This window comes from Benincasa hispida, chromosome 1 (assembly GCF_009727055.1).
Source record: "Benincasa hispida cultivar B227 chromosome 1, ASM972705v1, whole genome shotgun sequence".
In the NCBI taxonomy this organism is placed as follows: Eukaryota; Viridiplantae; Streptophyta; class Magnoliopsida; order Cucurbitales; family Cucurbitaceae; genus Benincasa; species Benincasa hispida.
The window spans coordinates 18,120,416-18,139,586 of NC_052349.1; the positions used below are offsets into that span (position 1 = coordinate 18,120,416).

The window sequence follows — 19,171 nt, forward strand, 5'->3', positions numbered from 1 at the left end:
TTTTCTTTAGAAAAAAAAAAAGAAAGAAAGCAAAATAATGCAATTTTACCCCTAACATGGAAGAGTTTTAAATTTTTTAATTTGACCCCCTAAAAAAAAAAGTTGATCATAGATAAATATAGTGACCCGAGTTTAGGAAGGAGATGTGAATGAACTGATAACACATTCGAATTAGAAGGATCCCAATGTTATGTGAGTATAATGATCGGGAAAAGCTTAAAAAATTGAAATAAATTAAACGTGATTAACTTTGAGCAATCTTATATTGAGTAATCTTCTGTAAATTTTCTTAGATTCTAAATCGTGGGCTTGATACATGGTAGATAAAACACAAAAACTTAAACATTGAGGCTTGCCTACTCACCAACTTGACCTACATAACTTTTTTAATTAAAATTATCTATGACTTCGAATATGCCTAAAGGTTTTAGTTTAAGAAAGAAAAATCTCAATTTTGTCCGAATCCTAATAATTTATCAGCTATGTTATATTGTTCATTCGATACACATGAAAATCCTTTTGATAAAAAACTTAGATGCAACATCTTTTGTGTAGTTCGAATAGCACTCAATGAGATTATGTCACATTTTTTATTTTACGTGAGTGATTAAACATGGAAATATGAGATTTGTGCAACATTCAAATACTTTTAAAAATTTAGGAGCACATGAGAGTGAAAATCTCTGTCTCATATATTATGTTTTGCGAGAAAAAAAAAAAAAGTGAAAAATTGCAACACTCATCAAATTTTATTCATCACATTCAAAACTTATAATTTAAAAACTATACTCTTTTTTTCTTGGATAGGATTCATCGAGTAGTTAGCATTAGCAATTAGATCAAATTGCAAATATATAACGCATGAATTTCTTCATCTTCTCCTTCTCCAAACTAATCCAAACATTAACACTACTTCTACTCCTCCCTCCGCCACTCTCTCCGCCGTTGGCCGGAGAAAGCAACAACACAAACTCATCATTCCCATTAGCCACCGGACCGCCGTGTACCGGCTTTCCATACCCAAAATCCAAGTCCTTAAACGGTAACTTCCACCAAGCCGAAACATAAAAACTATTCCCATTACAAGTCGCCGGAATCCCTCTATAAACCTCCAGCCAATCAATCGCCGACCTCACATACTCCTCCGTCGACACCCTCTCAATCCCTTCCTTCACCTTCTCCACACAAAACGAAAACGGCCGTTCCACCACCTCCGCCACACGCGCTGCCGCAAACCCAGTCACCACGGCGTTTCCGACGAACCCATCTGGGAGAACCGGGCGGATTTTGGATCGGATATCAACCGCGAATAAAACCATGGAGATTTCGCCCGGCCGGTCCGGGTAGACCGCGTGAGTCCTGGCACGCCAGAGCTGGGACAAAATGGCCTCGAAGGTGGAGCAGGGGGTGGGAGCGGCGGCGCGCTTGAGAGTGGCGATGGTGGAGGGGGTGAAGGGGATGAGGGTGTGGCGGCGGTTGGAGGCGGAGATGTGTGGCGATGGGGTGGGGGAAGGCTTGGTGAGGGCGGTGAAGGCGGAGGGGAGTTGTTTTTGAGTTGGGGAAAAAGGGGTGTATTCTTGGTGGGGGTGTGTAATGAGAGGAGGCTTTCGGGCTTTGAAAATTGTTCTGTCGTTAAAAATGGATTGGGTTTTGAGACCGCCGCCACAGCAGATTGAGGCTAGGTTTTGGAACATCTCCGCCGCGGATTTGCCGTCCAAAATGCCGTGGTTTGTCACCATTCCTATTGCATATCCGCCGCATTCAAACTCCGTAACCTGTTCAAGTACAAACAACAAGGACAAAGGAGAGGATAAAGTGTTGGCCACCTCAACATTCACCAAGTAAATTTTACATGTCATCAAAGTCTAATAAACAATATTATGTACTTCACGAGACAAAGATTCAGGAGATGTTCATGAGATAAAGTTTGTCTTCAGTTTCACATTACAACCTAATGTTTCGTGAAGTTACTTTACGAGACAAAAAACATAAATAAACTCAACAATATTTTTTATTTGTTTAATAATGTTATACATTTCAGGTTATTCATATCAGTTTTTTTTTTTTTTTTTTTTTTTAAAAAAAGTAATTCGATTTTTTAATGGCCATCTCCTGACAAAAATTGTTGGGAGTTTTAAACTACCGACGCAGTATGTGAAGTGTCGGGAGTTAGAGTATGTTTTCGCGTCGGGAGATGCTCTCCTGGAAGGTATATCATGACTAGTTTGTCATCGGAAATGGATCTCTCAACGCGTTTTTTACCATTTCCCAACAATATCAAATGTCGGGAAATGGGTGTTTTCTTGTAGTGCTTTTTTAAAGCTATTTTCCATCTTTAAATCTTTAAGTGAATGGACACACCAGGTGAAAATACCATTTTGTCACTCGATAAATGGTCATTCAATTGCTTTGAATATGAAATCACCCAACTTGCCAAACTCACATTCTATGAAGTACAAATACTTCATATGAGACAAAGAATCCGTATCGGATACCGATACTTCCCAAATACGTATCTGACACGCAATTTGACGTATCTATTTCTACGCATACATTTTTTAAAGAAAAAAAGACAAGCAACTCATTTAATCTTTCCCAATCTAAAACTAGATAACCTATTTAAAGAGCTCACTACTCGAGTCCAAAACTAAAAGAAAATAAATAAATAAAAAACCAGATCCTAAAATCATATAATCTTCATCTTCACATTTGAGTCCCCACAAAGTCCACCAAAATATATATCATTTGAATATTTTCAACAATTCAATGAAGAAGTTCTTCGTTTATCTTCATATTTCTTCATCTAATTTTTTTCTTCTATATAATACAGAGTCACTTTTCTATTACATTTGATTAACTATTGTACTTCAACATTGGATGTTGTTTTTTTGTATTGTATTTCAGTGTATGTATTATATTTAATGCTATTATTATTAACTTGTATGCTAAATTAATTTATATCATAGGTTTTTTTAAGAAAAAGAAAATGTATCTTCAACGTATCAGTATCTCGTTTTTTAAAAATACATAAAAAATGGTGTATCCTTAGATGTATTTGTATCTTAGTTTTTTAAAAATTGACAAATCGCCATATCCGATCGAATCCTTATCGTATAACTGTATCTGTATCCGATCGTATCCTTATCGTATAACTGTATCTGTATTTGCTCGTATCCGTATCATATAACCGTATGATGGTGTTGTTCGGGGCATGCCGAAGACCATGGGCAGGGGAGTTTCGGTGGCGGCGGACGAAGGGTTGAAGTTGGTTGCTGGTGTTGACCTAGAACCGGAGGGAGGAGTGAACCGGGTGCTTGGTTTGGATCGAGGATTGGATGAGCGAACCAAAGTGGATGGGCTCGGTAAAAATGGGTTGAATGGCCAGTTTGTTGGGCCGACGCTAAGTAGGGCCCAAGTGTTGCTAGAAGGCCTAAGTGGGGGGCTGTAGGGAGTGGGCCTACGAAGTTGATTGGGCCATGTGAGAGGGTTGGGTCAAATCGGCAGGTGCGGGATATGGACAGAGTTTTGGAGGCTGTGGTGAATGGGTCTGTTTTGGATGAAGTGGTGGACATGCGGGAAAAGGGGGAAGGTGTGGGTTTTAGGCCGGTTTCGTATGCTATCCGACCCGTTACTCGAGAACAGAGGGAAGGTGTGTATGCTGGGCCTGGTTCGGATGTTGTCCGGCTTGTTACTCGGGAAAAAGGGGAAGGTGCTCGTGTGAAGTGTGGTGGGTTGGATTCGTCCAGTTTAGTGAAGGAGAGTAGGTTCGCTAAGCGGTCTGGGTTCGGCAATGGGATGCCGTGGAAAGGGTTGTTTGGATCACAAGCTTCATCGAATCTTGAGTTTACTCCTCCCATTATTGATGGTGATTTAGGTGTGGTCAATTCGATGATTTTTCGACTTATTTAAAGTATTTGGGATTGTGTGGAGATGCCTACTATTACTCTTCTTGACAATGGATTGATTATTTTTCGGTTCCTTCGTGATGACTCTTGTGATTGGGTTTTGGAGAATGGCCCCTGGCCTCTTGGAGGTAAATCAATTTTGCTACGAAAATGGTTCCCAGGTATCGTCCCTAAAACTTTTATCTTTGATTCTGTTCCGGTTTGGATTCAATTAGCTCGTGTCCCACTAGAGTTATGGACTGATAAAGGTATGGCAGTGGTAGCTAGTGTTGTGGGTAAGCCCATTAATCTGGATGGAGTTACTAGAGAGAGGAGATGTTTAACTTATGTTCGTGTGTGTGGAAGTGGATGGGAGGTCCTTGCTACCTTCTTCGGTTATGGTCATGATGAGAGGATAGGAGTTTGTTGCCTATGTCGTACGAGTGGAAGCCTCGTAAGTGTTTAGTCTATGGTCCATTTGGGCATAGTGAGGGAGGTTGTGGGACAGTTAAGCCTACTAATGTTTTTGTGCTTGATGCATTAGGGGTCAAGGAGGGAACTGGTAGTGGTGTGAGGGAAGTGGCTATGCCTTATAGTGAGGGAGTGGGTATGCAACATGGTGTTGTTGAGAGTGGTGGCTTGAATGCTGATGATTTCATTATGGTTACTCGTCAGAATCGTGGACGGTCTATGAGTGGTTCTCCGATTGCTAAAATTGGGTGAGGTGTTAGTTGTCTGGATCCTATGGTTAATAAGCATTTTGGTGGGACTAATCAGTCTGTTGTTCTGGGTGATGAGAGTATTCACCCGCTTGCTTCGGCTCTTATTCCACTGGATCTAAGTCCTGTAGGTATTTAGGAGGATGGTGGTGGTGTGTTTGAGTTTGGGAATCTCTCTATGGTGCTGGCCCAGGGTGTTTTAACTCTGTTTGGTAACTATTTAATTTTTGGGTTTTTGTTTTTGAAAATTAAGATAACTTTTGGTAACCATTTGATTTTTTAAATTTAAGCCTATAGACACCAATTCCACCCAAATTTGTTCCAAGCCAAATTTTAAAAACTATAAAAAAAAATAACTTTTAAAACGTTGATTTTTTTTTTTTTTTTTAAAAAAGAAAAATTTGGCTAATAATTCAACTATTGTACTTAAGAAATATGCAAATCACCGTAAGAAATAAACTTAATATTCAAAAATAAAAAAACAAGAAACGAAATGGTTATCAAACGATGCCAAAGCCTATAAACACTACTTCCACCTCCAAATTTATTCCTTTATCATCTACTTTTGGTTTTAAAAAATCAGATCGAATTTTTGAAAAAAAAAAAAAAAAAAACTTTTAAGGCCCCGTTTGGTAATAATTTCGTTTTTTGTTTTTTGTTTTTTTTTTAAAATTAAGCCTATTTTATCTACATTTTTTTACGCATCTTTCTTAGATATAATGGTTGAATTCTTAGCAAACTTACAAAAATGAAAACAATTTTTTTAAAGCTATTTTTTTAGTTCTCAAAATTTAACTTGGTTTTTAAACCAATGGTAAAGAGTAGATAACAAACAAATAAATTTTGGGGTGAAAATAGTCTCCATAGGCTTAATTTTAAAAACAAAAAACGAAATGGATATCAAACGGGTTAAAAAAACTTATTTTTATTATGTCATACATATTTAAATATTAATGAAATAAGTGTAGTATGAACTATTAAATTACGAGTATAAATTTGATTTTAGACCCTAAACTTCCAAAACTATTCTCTTCTGATCATCTATTTCAACATGTCCTTTATCATCTTTGAAATTTTAGGTTTGTTAGGTTTTGCACTCTTAAGAAGTATATTTTAATTCAAAAACTAAAATAAATTTTATTTTTATTTTTTAAAAAGTCCCTACCTCTCTTTTGAGTTTTACCAAAACTTAATAACATAATTTAGGGTACATATTAATGTGCTAACATGAGCCTATAGTATCGAGTAAGCAACTTTTGTTCTAAAAGATAATATAAGAAAGATAAAATAGTTTTTTACTTTTTTAAAAAAGAAAATTACTAAAGACCAAAATAGTTATTCTTTTAAGAGTTAGAAATAAATAGATATTATGAACATCTAGAGACAAAATTGGTCATATATTTAAAAGTATGGACAACCTAACATAAAAGAAAAGATCACATTCGGTAAATCAATTCATTTTAAAAGCGTTTGGCGTGCAGAATTGAGTTGAGTTGATTTGATAATTATTATAAGAGGAGAGTAATTAAGAAAATTGATGCGAATAACGAAGTGAAAAAATGTGAGTCAATGCGAATAACGAGGTAATAAACCTCTTTAATAATTGATGACCAATCGATGGATAGGTCTTTTTACCCACCCAACTTGGGGGACCAAACACCCTCTCTATATTTTTCGTTTAAAAATCCTATTATTGTTTTTAGTACAAGTTATATTCTTAGTTAAAATTTTAAAACAAAACAGATTTTTAAAATTTTTAAAATTGACTTAATTTTTTAAAATATTGATAAAATGTAATAGAAAAAACAAGAAATGATTCATTGAAATAATGTTATAGGCTTAATTTTTTTTAAAAAAATAAATGAACAAATGAAAGGGAAAATTGTACAGAAGGCCAAAATAAAAAATTAACTCTAGAAAATGTATTTTTTGTTTAAGCAAGTGAAAATACCTATTTACATCAAAATACTTTCTTTTTTCTATCTGTTTCATTAAGTTCATTTTCCTTTTTCATTCTTCAATATAATTTTTGTTTCTTTTTTATTTTTTCAACTTTTCAAGCTAAGTATAACACTTTATTTTTTTTTAATTTTTAAAAATAAAAAATAAGAAAAATCATTTAATAAAATAGTAAAATTTAATTATTTTACATCTCTATTAAGAGGTGTTTGATAAATGGATATGAGTTGTTGGGTTGGGTGGGTATTCATGTTTGTTAAGCCCATAAAGAAAACCTATGGTTATTAAAACCTTTTTTACCCACTCAAAACTCCATTTTTTATTCACTCAAAACTAACTATAAAAATCAATATATTTTTATTTCTTTCTCTCTTCCCTCATCTTTGCCATTTGGATCCATATATGATTTTTTTTTATCGTCAAACATTTGGATTCTATTTTTATTTCTTTCTATAGACTGTCATGTCGAAAAGAATGATAACTTTTGCATACGTTATGACATGTAATTTTTGTATTTGTACTATGACACGGATATTATAAGTATCGAAAAGAACATATATTTTGTGATTTTTTTAAACGGCCACATGTTCGGTCGGTTCATATTATTTTTGTGATCTTATGAAAAATGGTACTGTCCTACATCACATTCTCACCATCATAATCAAATGAAAGGTAATTATCCTATGTACAATTTCAATTCCAAATATATTATCTATATTATATAAAAATAAACTGTATGATATGTGAAATAATAAAGTTAAGTTAGTAATATTCAATATATATACATACAATATACCAATTAGTAATTGGGACAATTACCTTCAATATATATACATACATTCAATATATATACATACAATATACAATATACCAATTAATTGAGCAGTATTTTGTTGGTATTTTTTACCAATTGAAAAGAATTAGAATTATTACAGTTTTTTTAAAAGAATATATGAAAAATAATCTATTGTGTTCTACAAATTGAGATTGTCCAGTTTATGTCATAAATGATTTGAAAAAATGCGTGTATATTTGAAAATTAATCAACAATAGCAAAGCATAAAACTAAAAAATAAAAGAATGAAATAAAAAACAAACTGAAAAAAATAGAACTAAAATAATTTAACTGCATAAAATTCCCAACTCAACTCGACTATGCACAACAAATACAGACAATAATTATCAACTCAACTCTGCAAACAAACACAGACAATTTAACTCTTCAGATAATTTAAGAGATAATAATTACCAACTTAACTCAACTTTCTACTTTTAACGCACCAAACACTCCCTTAGTTTTAATTACAGATAAACACTCTATCACTAGTTTTAATTATTTGGTAACACTAATAGACTTTCCGTGTTTACAATGTCGTTGTTTTTATTTATATAAATAGTTTGACATATTTTTTAAAGATGGAAATTTTCATTTTTTTAACGTTGGAACTTTGAAACTCAAATAGAATTTAAGCCAAAGTGGAGTAAGTTTTTTTTGAGTGAAGACTCGTTTATTTTCAATACCAAATAATAAGTTAACCAAATTAACAAAGCAAAAATTTCAAAATTAGGTTTCAACAGTTTCTCATCACACACCTGAACGGTAAATAGTGGTCTTTCATGGATGCTTCTATGGAGACCTGGCCGATGAACAAAGTGACAAAAACTCGGGTTCGGAAGCGACAAATCCCCAAGATCCTTCATCCTCACCTTCGATTTCGCATTCACAAACAGAACGCCGGCATTGTTACAAGCCAGCTCCAACCGCCCGCTCTCCCGGTTCACCTGAAGTCGACCGGCCAAGAAATAGTACGGAACCAAAAGAATCGCCAACGCCCTCTTCACGATCCTCGAGATCTCCGCCGCCGGACCGTCCTCGAAGAAGTAGACGGTTTCGACGGTGAAGGCCACCGCCAGATCGATGTTCGACAGGAAGATCGTCTCCTCCGGCGACGGATTGTTCGGAGAGAGGAGTTTCAGAGGCTCGTCTTTGAGTAGGTCTTTGTCGGTTATGGAGAAAGGAGCGACGGCCATGGCGGTTTTGAGGCTGATTGAGAGGGAGAGAGATTTGGAGAGGTGAAATCCATGGCGGATTGAGGAATTTTAAAAGCGAAATTGCGATTTGTTTGGGGGAGGAGAAATGTAGGGCATGAGATTTCCATTGCAGTCGATATTTTAGCGCAGGCGTAAAAGAACATGTTCGTTTCTCGTCGGAGACGGGAGAGGACGTAACTTTGTGATTTCCGTCTTCAATCCAAACAGATGGTTCCAATTAAAAAAAGTCTTAGTTCGTATACTTTCAATTATTTTATTTAATTTATTACGTATATTTTTAATAAATCTTTAATATAATAATTTAATTTTTTTTTTACCAAAATTAGCTAAATTATAATGATAATTTTCATTCAATAAAACAAAATATGCTAATGTATTTTCAAAATTTATAATAAAAATGTTAATATCTTAAAAAAAAAAAAATGGATTAAATTTAAGATTTATTAAAAGTATACGGATTAAAATTAGACAAATGAAAATATAAATACTAAAATTAAACAAACTTTATAGTACGGGAATCGACTCAAATTTGTATTTAGATAACAGTGACGTGATATTTTATTATTTGACATGAGCTTAACGGTTTTTTAATGCCATCTAGATATCTACTTTGGAAAAAAAATAAGTACAAGTATGGTATGAAAATTGGAATCATTTATCTCGAGATATATGTAATATACAAATGACTATATAAATGTGTCCATCTTAGTGATATCTATCCCTTATTTGGTTTTAAAATTCAATTCGTCATCCTTAAACAAATAAAGTCATCATTTCAACTAAAGGATCAAATAGTCATAGACACGACTTTTGTGACAAATAGACTTGACATTGATATTTTTAAAAATTTATAGACTTACTAGACATAAATAAAATTTCGAAACAACTTTTTTAGAAACAAAATAAAACAAAATTTAATTCTATAGGCCAAATGTCATAGATTTTAAAAAATATGGAAAATGGTAAGGATTTATTAGTACACAATTGAAGATTTAATACCGACGCAAGTTAAAGTTGAACTTATTAAAAAAGAAATTGAAAGTTAAAAATGATAATTTTGTAATTTGATATTTTATTTATTTATCTCTTACTCTCTGCTTTTGGTTCTGGACTGTGGCCCATTTAACCGCATGCTTAGCAGGCCCAAATTTGTCTGGGCCTACGGATCACACCTCCAAGCCCACCAATCCTATTACTCGGACGAATTGCTTTGAGCCTTTTCGTGCGACTCGGGGTTGAATTTAGAAAAAATTTATTTTTTCTTCGATTATTTTATTACTGTTATTTGTCGGCGAGTTGTTTTTCTTTCATAATTATCATTCAACGCTAAAAATGTTGAATAAATACGTTTTTCTTTTGGAAAAAAAAAAAAAAACAATTTATACCCTTAAATTTCAGTGCTTAATAATTATATCAATTTAAATTTTGTAATTTTGTAATTGTATCAATTTACACTCTTCATTATATTCTATCGAGAAAATTTTGTGTAAAACTACTAATCCTATCAATTTAATTCTTAAATTTTCATAAATGAACCAATTCAAACTCTTAGACAGAATTTACTTTGAACACTATTCATGTATTTACTACGATTGTCTATTGTCTAGGTTTCTATTTATGAAGCCAACAAATCGTTGATTATTTTCAAATGAACTCGTAATAAAGGATATAAATTGATTGATTTGCAAAATTCAAGAGTTTAATGAACTTAAATTATAATGTTCACACAATACCAATTGAACGAGTTTAAATTAATTCAATTATTAGTTTAGAGATTTAATCCAGACAACTCAAAAATTAGGGGTATTAAATGTTTTTTTTTTCTTGAGATGAATTTTTTCTAAGCTAACTATTTTAATTTTTTTTTACGTAAAAACGAGTATAATTCAACTAATATGAATTTATACTATCGATTTCGGATTAGAAATTCGACTTTCCATCTTATATATTGTTAATAATAATAAAAAATTATTTTAGACATTCTTTTTAAAAAAATCACATGAAAATTGTGAATTTGTATATATTAATTTAAATGGGATTGTATTTGAATCGTTACATTAGTTTAAAAATGAAGTTGTGCCTTTTTTTTTTTTTTATTGGATTTTTGGAATTGAGACTTAGAAAAGTATTTTATAGTTTAAGACGAGGATTTTCAAAAAATATAAAAATTTTGTTGGTTGAGTTGATGGCAAAATTGTAATTTAGACACGCAAGCTCACGTGCCAAAGGTAAGGTTGTTGAGTTAAATTATAAATTTAGTTCTCGAAGTTTAGATTTGTATTTATTTAGACTCGTTTCGTAAAATTATTTAGTTCCATTTGGTAACTTAAACAACTTACATTTTGTAGTTCTTAAAATTTAGTTTGATCTTGTTAAATAATCGGTGAAAATTACATAACAAATCAAGAATTTTAAAGGTGAAATTAGTGTCCACATGCTTAATTTTAAAAAATAAAATGATTAACAAATGAGGTTTTAATATAGGTTTGTTTTCTCATATATCCCACGGTGTAATTTCACATTTACTTTTATTTGAATTTTAGTCCTTAATTTTATTTTATTTTTATTTTTTTAATTTTATATTTTCAAAATAGGAGTTGTTTGAGGAAGCAATTGTGCTTTCTTTTTCTTTTCTTTCTTTTAAATGTTTTCAAACTTATAGTAAATTCTGAAATCCACCCAAAAAAGAGTTTCTAAATATGTTTTAAAAGCCAACTTTTCTTTTTCTTTATAATGCTCATTTTTCTCCCTTTACTTTTATCTCTCTCCAAAACTAATCTCAAATATAACCCAACACATTCTCTTTGGAATTCTATTTTCTCAAACAAGTTTTTGAAAATTATTTTAATGGAAACTTCGTTGATATATAAATGATCTTAAAACGATTCTTGAAAAAAAAAGTTTAATATTATCATTACGGAGTGTTTGAATGTCTGATTTTTCTTATATAATCATTTAGATTGTGGAGAAAGATATTCTTTTCTCAAAAATAAATAAATAATCTCAAAAGCTCTAACTTCAAGGTTTACAGTACATATATTACGTGAGTTGAATTGTACTCATTTTGACAAATAGAAATGATTACTTAAGTTGAAATGTTTTGATCTAATTTTGGACTAGAGCAAGTCTTTATATGTATTTTTATTGGGAATACAACAAAGTCTTACCTTGTTTATATAAGTAAAGACAATAATCTTAAATTTTTTAGATGAAAATAAAAGAAATGCCATGAAAAAATATGTTTAAAATGAACGATATCAAAGTTATCTTTACAGAGTTAAGGAATAAAACTTTTGAAAGTTGAATAATATTTTTTAAAGCGAGTATCTTCTAATAATTAAAAAGTAAAACAAAAGGAAAAAGGAAAAGAAAAAGAAAAACACACCACAATAAATATTGATTTTTATTTTCACCCCAAAAAAGGGGTTGGCTCGTTGGATTTGTTGAAACTAGGAAGCGTCATGTCTATTAGCCAGGTTAATAATTGAACACAAATTTTTGTTCTAAATTGATTTGAAAAATAAAAATAATATATTATTCAAAAATGACAATTTCAATTTTTGATAGATAATTTAATTTATTTTTTCTCGTAATTTTTTAATCAACCGATGATTTAAGATGATATAAAGCAAGTGGTAATACGGAGAGGGTACTATATACAAATTTGTGTAGCGATTTTTTCCTATTTTATATATATATATATATATATATAATATATATATATATTATACCAATCTATAAGCAACCCACATAAAAATATGGAGTCTTTAAAAAAATATATATTTAAAAATATTTAAAAAAAATATTTATACTTTATAGCAAAAAGTTCAGAACTTTTTGCTATAAAGTAGAAATATTTCTTTTGTTTTTTTTATTTATAAGAATTTTCCTTAAATTTAATAGATAAATATTTTGTCGCTTTTAAAATAATTTAATAGATTTGTCGTTTATATGAATGATTTTTTTTTTTTTTACTTTTTTTGTTTTTAATTTACTGACTTCTTATGATATATTAAAAATGTCGTTTTCACTTCTTATGTAAAGCTCATGAATTATGAAAATATGGGTGAATATGGGAAAAATGTCGACTTGGACCCAATTTTTTTCCAATTTAAAAGTAACCCCGTTTTAAAAATCTACTTCGCTACAAGAAAAATGGACTCTCCTGGTAATCGAGAGATAAATCATCGGGAGAGATATCCCTCTCCCAACTACGTAAGGGTGGCGTCGGGAGTGCTCAATAACTCTGGACACCATAAGTACGACATCAGAGTTGGTAAGAACTCCCGATAGACAAAAAGCAGGTGTCGAGAGATGGGAATAAAAGACCATTCTCTACGAAAGATCTCCCGACACCTCCCATGATCGTCGGGAGATATAAAAGAACTCCCGACGAGTAAAACAATTTGTCGAGAGTTGGACATGAGAGTTTGTCAAGTTTGGCCAAACTCCCGACGAGTTCAATAAATCGTCGGGAGTTGTGTGGGAACTCCCGATAGGTACCATTGCCCGTTAGGGAAGTTAAGTAATAAAACCCACAAATTGAGCAAATTCCAAATCTGTCTTTCTTCTTATTCTTCTTCAAACCCCAACATATCATATGCGTGAAAAACTGCAAATTGAGGCTGCTGAATGTTCGTTTAGCCATCGTCTGCCTCCCTTCGTCCGTTGTCTGTTTTGTAGGTTTCTTCTCCTTTTTTCTTTTTTCTTTTTTCATTCCTTTTTTTTTTTTTTAATTTTTTTCATGGTTTTGTTGCTTTGTTTAAAACTGTTTATTTTTAATGAGGCTACTATGGCTGCTAAGCTTACACTTGCACATAAATTTTTTGCTCAAGAGAATGATTCAATATTGAATTATAGTTCCTTTCAGAAATATGAAAATGAAGTTTCAAGTTTGCTTCATTGAAGCTTTGCATAGTTTTGATACGTCCTTCTATAATAATTAATATATTGATACTGATAAATATTATGTGGATATCTAACTTCCAATGAGAGTCATAGTTTATTAGTATATTCTGGCAACACTTTATGATACTGTTCTCATTCCTATGTGAATTGCTTAAATGAATGGTTAAAACCCTATGTTGCGTTCTATTTTATGCGAGACTTCTTCGAAACATCAGATCACAACCAATGACGTCATTTCTCTCGAATTTCAAAAGACAAGTTGATGATCTCTGTCTTTCCTTTTGTGTTGAAATTGGAGTTTGAATTTCTTAAGATGTTTTTTTTTTTTTGTTTTTTAATATATATAGCCTCCCAAAGAATTAAATTTACCTTATCACGTGCCCAAGTACATTACTTTTTATTCTTTCATAGCTTAAAAAGCTTATCTCAAAGGACAGTTTACATTATGAAGTCATTTGCTTCCACTATTATATTCAATATCATTTGCACCAACATGTACTTAATATGTGTTTTGTGGAGTTTTTGTGTGTGTTTGCGGAATTTAATACTGAAGTTTGAATATTATGTAGGGTGGGTTAAGATTAGTATCTTTTTGGGGAATTGTTGATTAATGTTGTATGTTGAAAAGTAGTCTTATATGTATATATATTGAAAAGTAGTTGTTTGTCTCGTAAATTGAGTTCGTAAGTAAGTCGTTTATCTTGTAAAGTTATATGTTTGTCTTGTAAAGTTATTTCACGAGACAAGAGACAGAAATGAAGTTGAGTTCATTTCTGTATTTTGTCTCGTGAAGTAACTTTACAAGACAAACTTCACGAGACGTCTCTTGAAGTTACTTCATGAGACAAAAGTTTGTCTTCAGTTTCACATTACAATCTAACGTTTCGTGAAGTTTGTCTCATGAAGTTACTTCACGAGACAAGAGATAGAGATGAACTCAACAATATTTTTTTATTTGTTTAACCATGTTATACATTTTAGGTTATTCAAATCAAATTAAGAAAAACAAATTAATTTGATTTTTTTTTTTTGTCGGGAGTTCTAACTGACACAGTATATGAATCGTCGGGAGTTATTGTATGTTTCCGCATCAGAAGATGCTCTCCCAATGGGTATATCTCGATCAAACTCCCAACAACTAGTTTATCGTCGGGAGTGGATATCCCAATGCATTTTTTCTTACCATTTTTCAACGATTTCAAGCGTCGGAAAATGGGTGTTTTTCTTGTAGTATTTTTTTTTTAACATATTTTCCATCTTTTAAGTCTTTAAGTGAAGGGACCCACCAGGTGAAAATAACATTTTGCCACTCAATAAATGGTCATTCAATTGTCTTGAATATAAAATTACCCAACTTACCTATCTTAAATTAGAAATTTCGATATTCAGTTTCACATTTTGTTTTCAATATATAAATGTTTTATGTGAGGGTCCCAACTTCAGAAGAATGATCATTTTTCAGAGGGTCTCAAATTCAGATAAACAATTCATTTCATTTTTTTGAGTTTCAAAACAGGAACGTTGAAAAAGTAGTTTTTTTTTTTTTTTTTTTTAAAAAAAATTATTATTATTATTATTTTATGTTAAAAAGTAGGTGTTTGTCTCGTAAAGTTGAGTTCATAAATGAGTCTTTTATCTCGTGAAATAACTTTACAAGACAAATTTACAATAATACGAGACAAACAAGATAGTTTATCCTTTATCTCGTAAAGCTATAAGTTTGTCTTATGAAGTAACTTCACAAGACGTCTCGTGAAGATGAATAGATTATCTCGTGAAGCAACTTCGCGAGACAAATGACAGAAATGAACTCAACTTTATGAGAGACAAAAATTAGTCTTTTGTCTCGTAAAGTCGAGTTCATTTATGTCATTTGCCTCGTGAAGTTACTTCACGAGACAAAATACGTACTTATGAACTCAACTTTACGAGACAAACAACTACTTTTCAATATAAAAAAACAAAAACAAAAGACTACTTTTCAATATACTTGTCTCTTTTGGAACTCTAAAAAATGAAAGAAATTGTTTATTTGAACTTGGGACCCTTCTGAAAATTATTATTTCTCTGATGTTGGGATATTCACGTAAAGCATGTTTATTTTGAAAACAAAATGTGAAACTGAAAATTGAAGTTTCTAATTTAAGTTATATGAGTTAGGTATGTTTGGTGATTTCATATTCAAGACAATTGAATGACCATTTAACTAGAGACAAAATGGTATTTTTTACGTGTGGGTCCCTCCACTTAAAGACTAGGTTGAAAAAATGTAAAATATGTAAAAAAAAAAAAAAAGTAGATTTATAAAAATGAGGTTATTTTAAAATTGGAAAAAAACTTTTTAGATCAACATCCACCATTTTCGGTGAAAATGCCAACATGTTAACACAAATTTAATAACACTTTTTTAATTTTTGAAGGAAAAAAAATCAAAAGCAAGTGAATTTTAAATTGTAAAATATTAACATGGGTCGTTAAAGACTTAAAGTTTTGTTTAATAAATAAACTTTATTACACTGACAACCTCCCAAATCATCACCATTTTCAAGAATAGCATATATTATAAATTTATAGATAGCTCTAAAATAGGTATAAATATCTCTGTCCAATTATTTTTCTCTTGGCACTTACTATATATTAAATGATAATTTCATTTTCCTTTATAGCTTTTGTTCATTATATATCCTTTCTATAGTTGGCACATATATATGTACACACATATACATACATATAATATACATATTAAATTATAAAATGTGTCCATAAATTTCATATATTGTTTAAAATACCTATGTTGCACTATTAACTTTAGTCTTGCTTTAACGATTCAAACTATTTAAAAGAATAAAAGAATAGAAGAAATATACAACTCTTTGTATAGGCCCACTTAGTTAAGAGGTATAGCTGAGTTGGTAGAACTTCACTCTTGTAATTAGGTCGTTGTGAGTATGGCATTGACTTGTAATAGCGTGACAATGTTCAAGTTCCAATTCGTGTTCTAGGTCAATATTGCATCGGTGTAAATTTCAATTTTATCTAACATTTTTAATAAAATTTATACTTTAAAGATAGTTTCAAAGCTCATATGAAACGTCAAAGATAATATTACAATTTTTTAAAATATAATATAAAGAAAAGAAATTTTTTAAAAGAAACTTCGTATTTAAATGATGGTATGTTGACTTAAACATCACATAATTATCATATGACCTCCTAAAAATACAACTTGACTTAAATTGGTTATGCTTTATGGCAGTTGAGACAAGTTATACAAATTTGACCATGTTTTATTCATCTGGTGTTATAATTATGATTTTTTTTTTTTTTTTTTTTTTTTTTTTTTGTGGGGTTTGATACATCTAGGGATGAAAGAAAGAGACAATTTTCTCTTTGAATATTATTTTTCAATGTAATATATCATCCTTATTATGAAGATTACAAAATTTATTGGTTAAAAGTTGTTCTTTCAAGGTCCAACTCATAATACATTTTAGGTTAAAGGATAAAATTGAGTCCATAGATTTTCCTAAAAATTACATCTTAGTCTTTAAAATTTTATTTTGTGATGATTTAATTCAGAAACTTTCAATTGGTAATTATATGATTAATTAAAATATAACAACTTAATTCACATACTCTAACATTTACAATAAATCACTTTTTTGATTTAATGAGAATTTTCAAACATATTTAAATTGATAAAAACAAAATGTGTTTATAAATCACCAAGACTTAGTCATCATATAATAAAAACCAGCCTGTAATTTCCACAAATTGTTACAAAGTTTAGAGATCAACCTTTTTTATTTGGTCCATTTTGGTTATTGTACTATCAAAATGATTATTTTGGTTCTTGTATTTTCAAAACTTTCATTTTGTTTTTTATGCTTTAAAAAGTATTTATTTTAATCAATATTTGTCAAATTTAACATAAATTCTATACACGATGAAAACAGTATGATTCAATTTATGACTACATTTTAAGAATTTTAGTGAATGAAATATCACATTAAAAATTTGATCGATAAAATCTCTACTATATTAAAAGGGGTCATGTAGGGAGAATCTTTACATACCCTTTTGCCCTTACATTTTTAATAAATTTTCATATTTTTCCTTTGTCAAGTGGTTTGACTTTTTGAGTACAAGTCTCTATTTAAAAGATAGTGGAAGTGACTTTTCCAATTTTTAGTTTACAAACTAAATTTATATATTCAAAAAATAAAGTCTTAGGTCGAATAAGTACAATTAATGTCGACGGGACATAACTCTTCTAGATAAGATACAATAGATACCAATTGGATACAATTGTTCAGGGTGAAGGTGGTTACACACATCAAATTAGTGCATTGATTATTCTAATATACATGTGAGATGCACATGTAGAAGAAAAACAAAATAAATACTTGCATTTACATTCCTTAAAAAATAATTATGAGATCCAAATTAAAAAAAAAAAAAAACAACCAGAAGATTTAATAAAACCATAGATATATGTTTATATTTATGGATGTTGATATTGGTTGACATGGGTATATAAGTCATGTTATACTGTTGAATAACAAGCCCTTCATTTTCTATTTATAGAGAATTCATGTGCTTGGGAGTCTCGGATGATTAATGATTAAATAAACTAAGATTTTACCATGACTGCAATTTTAGAGAGACGCGAAAGCGAAAGCCTATGGGGTCGTTTCTGTAACGGGATAACCAGCACTGAAAACTGTCTTTACATTGGATGGTTTGGTGTTTTGATGATCCCTACCTTATTGACTGTAACTTCTGTATTTATTATTGCCTTCATTGCTGCTCCTCTAGTAGATATTGATGGTATTCGTGAACCTATTTACTGAAATTAGTAATCAATACAACGAAACAATGCATTTTTTCGTGTGATTTCACAGTAGATATATAATATATTAGAGCAATAATTATTGCATCATATATATTATAATCTTGGAATATTAACATATTAATTTAACAATTTAATTACTACAATAAATTTTCTCTTTCGTATTAGATATAAGATTTTTTTTTTGTTTCTTAAGAAAAGACAATAATCTGAGAACATCAAAATAAAATTATATATTATCTAACATTTAAAAGTTGATGGTAACTAAAATAAAACTGTATAATATTTATTTATTATATACTAAAAAAAATTATTTAAAAAAATAATTAGAACTACTAGATTTCATATGTATTGTACTTGTTCTTGACTGGTTAGATAAAAATAAAGATGAAGGGACCTTATATAGTTACTTTTTAAAAGTAAGTAAATCAAAATGTATAATTTTAAAATAGAGAAACTAAAATAAACAAAAATCAACCAAGTCGAAAATAAAAGTGATAAAAGTGGTGAAAAATATGTTACCAAATACCGATATTACCTAAATGCAATATATATTTTATCGCAATAAGTAAGTTGAGAAACCAAACATGTAGATACTAGAATTCATTTCAACATTCCAAGCAATTTGACTCTCCGCACCCATCCCCCCCCCCCAAAAAATAAAAAAAAAAAAAAACATTTACAAAATATGGATTTAATAATATTCAGAACTATATAGTTTTCACTTTTAAGTTCAATAAATAAAGAAAGAAACCCCAATGGGTCGTTTCAAGCCAATTTTTTTTTCTAAAAAATAA

At 30.6% G+C, this 19,171-nt stretch overlaps 1 protein-coding gene across 1 annotated transcript; it reads right to left on the reverse strand.

The window, feature by feature from the left end:
* Positions 1-717: 717 nt before the first annotated feature.
* Positions 718-8,817, reverse strand: LOC120090953 (omega-hydroxypalmitate O-feruloyl transferase-like). The gene is made up of 2 exons (XM_039048682.1): positions 8,156-8,817; positions 718-1,775 (listed from the first exon to the last, which is right to left on the reverse strand). The coding sequence occupies exons 1-2, from the start codon at positions 8,591-8,593 to the stop codon at positions 840-842; spliced, it is 1,374 nt and encodes a 457-aa protein (XP_038904610.1). The 5' UTR covers positions 8,594-8,817; the 3' UTR covers positions 718-839.
* Between the last annotated feature and the right edge of the window lie 10,354 nt (positions 8,818-19,171).

Excerpts from the sequence above, each read along its gene's own strand:
- LOC120090953 (XM_039048682.1), bottom strand. The coding sequence starts at position 8,593 with ATGGCCGTCGCTCCTTTCTCCATAACCGACAAAGACCTACTCAAAGAC. Across the intron at positions 1,776-8,155 it reads GACCACTATTTACCGTTCAG|GTTACGGAGTTTGAATGCGG; the intron begins GTGTGTGATGAG and ends GTACTTGAACAG.